The following is a 6000-nucleotide window of genomic DNA, read 5'->3' as shown; positions in this document are numbered from 1 at the left end:
TATTAGATCATATAATGACCTACTTCATGATTAATATCCCAAATTCAGTATATGCTAGATCCAACTACAAGGATATCATTTACGACCTAAAGGCTAAACTATCCATCAGAAGAGCTTACAGTACAAGTGCATCTCTAAAAATTAGAATAAAATTGAAAAGTTACTTTATTTCAGAAATTCAGTTCAAAATGTGAAACTCTTATACTATATAGATGTATAACACATAAAGTGATCTATTTCAAGTGTGTGTTTTTTGTTGTTGATTATTATGGCTTACAGCCAATGAAAACCCAGAAAATTAGAGTATTATATTTGGGCAGTGTGCCAAGTCCTGCTGAAAAATAAAATCCGCATAAAAGTTTTCAGCAGAGCAGCACAAAGCATGAAGTGCTATAAGTTTTTAAGGAAAACACTGCACTGACTTTAGACTTAAACACAGTGGATCAACACCAGCAGATGACATGTCTCTCCAAACCATCACTGATCATCAGTAAATTTTACATTTTATTTGTAAATCAAGGGAGCAGATTCTGGAGGTAGAGTGGAGAGACACACAATCCAAACTGCTTGAGGTCTAGTGTGAAGTTTCTACAATCAGTGATGGTTTGGAGAGACATGTCATCTGCTGGTGTTGATCCACTGTGTTTTATAAAGTCCAAAATCAGTGCAGTGATTTCCTGAAAAATCTTACAGCTTCCCTCGCATAATAAGTGTGACTATGATGAGTTATACATTTTTATACATGTAATATGTATATCCATGTATTTAATGCCTTATGAATGCATAATAATTATTATAATAATAACAATAATAATAATAATAATAATAATAATAATAAAAATTAGTTTCATTTATATAGTGCCTTTCACTAACCCAAGGTCACCTTATATTGTGAGGGGAAAAAATAAATAATGTGGTATGAATATGTTTATAGAGTTTTATAGAGATGACATTTTTACTACTGCATTTCATGTGTCCCTTAATTGTTTGATGTGTTTAATATTAATCTACAATGTAGAAAATATATTAAATAATTAAAAAACAAAACAAAGAAAACATTAAATGAGAAGGTGTGTGCAAACTTCTTGTACTGGTACTGTATATAAAATATTTAACACGTTATTTTTATTAAATGTTAGTTTTAAAAAAATACCTATAAAATATTGTACCCAACATCTTAAGACAGTAGTTATTCATGTTCACACACTCTGAAGGTTGTTACTGTTATATTTACACCAATAACATACAAAACATTAGCCATTATGCCCTTATCCTAATGAGTTCGCTCTCCCTCCTCCCGTTCTCGCTCTGAGCTGGCGAGTTCTCGCGAGAGGAGGCGACCAGCCACGGATCCAACATGGCAGAAGGTATGAGATGGGTTGCTGGGCTGTGTTTTTGGGGCTGTGTTTGCGGCTGTGGGGTTCGGGGCCGGGCTGGGCTGGGTGTGGTAGTGTGTGCGGCTCCTGTAGAGTCCGGCGGTGCTGTGGGCTGGGTGTGAAGCGGGCTGCAGAGCGCAGGGTGCGGGCGGGTAGGCGGTGCGGCTGGTTGGTCGGTTGGTGGTTCCAGCGGAGCGGAGGGAGAGAGGTGGGCTGGGCGGTGGTTGGAGGGAGAGACGCCGGTTGCCGTGGAGCTGCTTTTGCGCGATAAATACGGGGTTAACGATGGGCTGTGGGGTTTGGTTTAGTAGCTGGGGGTTAGTTTTAGCTCTGGGAGCAATCTGAGCTGAGCTGGTGCTGGGGGTGAGCTGTTATTAGCTAGCTTAGTTAACCTGGGTTACAGAATGTGATTAGCCAGCTATCTATCTAAATAACGGTGTCCAGCTTTAGCACTGAACTCATGTAACGGGTATATAAACAAGTCCACAGATACAATATTCAGTTTTAGAGCTGTATCAGATATTAAACGACCCCTTAAACAGTCCAGACTGGCTGTGAAATAGCTAGCTTCCTCCCTCCTCTGCTTTCCTTCACGTTTTAATCATATGACCAAGCTGTGGTGGCAGGTCGTGTGGTCACTTGTCGCCCTGTTGAATGAAAAATACATTAGAAAAGTCTGTCTAAATACTTTAATTACCACAGCTGGATGCCATCTTTCTATTTTATCTGTTGGTCTGTTAATCCAGGCAGTGTGTTTTTACATTTTGGAACATTTCTATTCATCAGTTATAAAGTGTAAATGAATATTTGCAGGGAGAAATGGCAGGAGAGACACCCACTGCAGTTAACAGCTTATCTGTTGAGCCAGGCAGCTGCAGCAGTTTCTTTATCAGATTTTTAGTCTGATAGTTTAGCTAAACTAGTGTCTCAGACACTGCTTTTTGCTTTTAAATGCATGATATCTTGTTTTACTTCCACTTTTCTTTATTAATACAGAACACATTTTAAATGAATAGGCCTGCCAATAAGAATTTGTTGTTACTGATCATTTTAACTGTCATTTTAAGACCATTAAATGGCACTAATATAATAATAATACACTACCTGGCCAAAAAAAAGGTCACATACACTAATATTTCATTTGCCCACCTTTAGCTTTGATTGCAGCATGCATTTACTGTGGCATTGCTTTAATTTTGCAATGTCAAGATTTATTTCAATCAATTGTTGCATTAATTCTTCACCAAGATCTTGCAGCATTGATGATGATAGAGTCTTACCACTGCTCAAAGCCTTCTCCATCCAGCACATCCCAAAGATTCTTAAAAAAGGTTAAGGTCTGGACTCTGTGGTGAATTCTCTCAATGCATGTGTGAAAATGATGATCTCATGCTCCCTGAAACACTCTTTTTTCCATTGATGGAATAACCTATATTCAGTATATTCAGGTAGTCAGCTGACCTAATTTTTTCAGCACATACTGTTGATGAACCTAGACCTGCAGACCAACTGCAGCATCAACCCCACAACATTTACTTACTTAAATCCAGGTGGCGACTTTTTTTGGCAAGGCAGTTTAATGCAAAAGCATAACAAAGCAGCCATACCTTTTCATGACAACACATTTTAATTAATCATATTATGGAAAAAAGAGCTAAAAAATACTACTGCAACCTAATTAAATGTTAGTTTTTTTGCATTATTTCATGTTAGCTTTCAACATTATGCAGAAAATAAAGAAAATATGTAAACTTATTTATAAACTTAATTTACCTCGTAAACAACAGTGATTTACCAAAATGTTGAATTAAATAATTATATCATATATAATTACCATAAATTAATAATCTACCAAACAAATAATGTAATGTAACACAAAAATGTAACAAAATACAAAAGTCCAGGATATTTAGTGCATGCACACAAACTGCAAACCCCTACTCTGTGTCCAATGAATTGACCAATAGAAATTCTCCAAAATGACATGAAATAAACTCTTTTTTACATTTACTTCCATTGAAAGTCAAGGATGTTTTATCTCTTTCTTTGCTATAATGAACCCCGCCTACACGATGCGGGGAGGGGAACTGTGATGATGTTGCTTGGGGTACAGTTCAGAACAGCTTGAGACGATTCTCAAGCCAGGTCCCCCCCGCAGCTAGGTGAGTAATGAAGATGAGTGATGAAGACGAGGGTGGTGATGGTGTGGAGGTGGGTGCGAGGTTGAAAGTCACGTAGGTGAGCACCTGGAAGGTATTTATATAGGACCAGGGGGAGGAGCTTGGGAAATTGAGGCGTGGTTCATATCCCAAAATTTTGTTAATTCTTAACAACACTTTTGGGGACACATGTTTTTGATAGGACAGCAATATTTCTGTTATTATGATATGGATCATTTTATTGTTTAAAAACATTTTGCGATAATATTGCGTATGATGAAATATGGCACACCCCTAGTCGGGTCATACTTTATAAATGTGGATATATCCCTTTAAAAAAACTGATAACTGCACAGGCCCATAATTTCCATTTCATATATTTTTTTCTACACTTAAGTTTTATTAATTCAAGCTCTTCATGCTGTTATTCAGAGTTTTTGGGCTCTTATGTTGATTGCATAATCGTTTTATAGTATCCCACAGGCTTTCACGTGCTAGTGTGCTTTTAAAATGCTTTTATGGTGCCTATTGACCTCCCATAGAACGTACGGTAGCTGCTGACTCCACTGCCTGCTGTTTAACAGAAAGCTAAAAGCCCAGCTCCAGTAAAGCACAACTGGCCTGGCTTTGGTTTCCGCACACAGTTTTAATGGATTACTGGGACTAGACTGGGAAGAGAGGGGTAATTAGGATTAGAGAATAAATAGTAGCAGTGTTTTGTGTTGAGGGTTCTGTTATTTGCCTGTTGCTGAGGTCTGTGTTGCTGGTTTTGGAGCGCTCATCTTTCTTCCAACGCCAAGTCAGGTGGTTAGGAGTAGCTTTGTGAACCAATGAGTGTAAGCTGCTCCAATCCCCCGGCTGGTTGCGGCAGGGCGAAGGCCAAGTGTTTCCTCAGCGTTCTGTGGAATGCCACACATGCATGTGGACGGATGGACCAACAGAAAAAAAGGAAGGAAGCAGAAGCTGCTGAATTGGCACTAAACAGCCCAGTCCTGAGCCGTCTCTTTGAGGGAAGTCGTCTTTCTCTGCAAGTGTTGCAACGTTCAGGAGTTTAGAAAGCAGACACAAGTTCTGACAATTCCTGAAACCAAAGAAACTCCTTCAGGGGAAAGCTGTTGAAACATTGTGGTAGCTGTTGATTCCTTACGGCTGTTTCTTACAGCAGAATGAGTCAGTCAGCAAGAGATCGTAAGTGAAAATTAAAGGTTTGAGCTTGAATTGTTGTAAATTTGGATAAAATTCTTATTATATTAAAAAAAAAAAACATTTGGGCCAAACTTCCATATAGTTGCTGTCAGCCCAAAAATTGGCAACTTTACAGGAGAAGGACAAAAGCTTTGTAGCTTTTAATGGAAGTCAGTGTAAAAAATAAACGTATAAACTCAAAATAAACTAAAAAATATCTCCAACATTTTTAAATATCGTAAATGATATTATACCCTGAAATATTGTGCCATATCACCTACTGCTAATTATCACATCAGAGTATTTCTTTTTGCTGTTTTTAGCAAAAGAAAATTCACACTGTTCTCATTTCCCTTTATATATCTACTAGAGACAGATTATATCTGTCCGGTATCATTTATTTTACTAAATATATATATATATATATATTATATATATATATGGTAATATTTGAAGTGCATTATTAGTAGGATAACATTCTGGATCATTGGCTTATGTTACAAATCTGAGAAAATTCTTGTATTTTTTAAATATCTCAGTTAGGGGCGTGTCATATCATATCGTATGTAGTAATAAAATGTCATTTTCATTTTTTTGCAGTAGTGTATTCTTTAATTTTTTTTTATTCAGTGGTTTGTCGTTATCGCCAAGAGTATCGTTATTGCTAAAATACCATGAAATATCGTTATTATTTTAGGGCCCACCCTAATTCCATGTCATTTTGGAGAATTATTAATATTGGTCCAGTAAGCAAGAAATGACACAATAACGTGTGAAGAATAACGTCTGATTGACATTAAACCAGAATATAAAAACGACAAAAATGGAGGTGAGAGTTACAAATGTGTGAAAAACTAACAAAAAATAGAGTTGGTGCAGCAGGAGTTGGCAAATATTGCAAGGATTGCAGAATATGGGTGTTATTATTAAATTTGCAATCCATTTCTCTATCCTATTCGTTTGTGCTCGTAAGTCGATATATTTTGTCTTAATTTCAAGATGCCGTTGCTCGGCGAATTACCTGAAGGTGCTGTGTGTATAAACAGTATTTTTTAATAAACTACCTGTGCACTTTTAAAGCTTTCAGTGCCTCGTTTTAAATATTAAGGCTCTCAGAATTCTACCAATGAAATGTGGTCCTACTTTGAGTTTGAGTTAATGGTGTAAAAATAGATAGATAATTTTTTTTGCATGGGCAATGCTATGCCCCTTTGCTTGCATTGTAAGCCAGTTGGAAGCATCATCTAAATGTGCTGTATTTCAGAATTTTGCTGTGGGTG

General features: G+C 37.1%; 1 protein-coding gene across 1 annotated transcript in view; it reads left to right on the top strand.

The window, feature by feature from the left end:
• The first annotated feature begins 1276 nt into the window (after window positions 1-1276).
• Window positions 1277-6000, top strand: part of ankfy1 (ankyrin repeat and FYVE domain containing 1) — a 38616-nt gene continuing 33892 nt past the window's right edge. The window contains exon 1 of the mRNA XM_022667688.2: window positions 1277-1367. Coding sequence (XP_022523409.1) covers window positions 1358-1367 — 10 coding nt within the window. The 5' untranslated portion in view covers window positions 1277-1357. The remainder of the gene's footprint in view (window positions 1368-6000) is intronic.

Source organism: Astyanax mexicanus, chromosome 1, assembly GCF_023375975.1.
Source record: "Astyanax mexicanus isolate ESR-SI-001 chromosome 1, AstMex3_surface, whole genome shotgun sequence".
NCBI classification, from domain to species: domain Eukaryota; kingdom Metazoa; phylum Chordata; class Actinopteri; order Characiformes; family Acestrorhamphidae; genus Astyanax; species Astyanax mexicanus.
The sequence above is the reverse complement of the archived record's forward strand: the minus strand, read 5'-3'. Positions and strand labels throughout refer to the sequence as shown.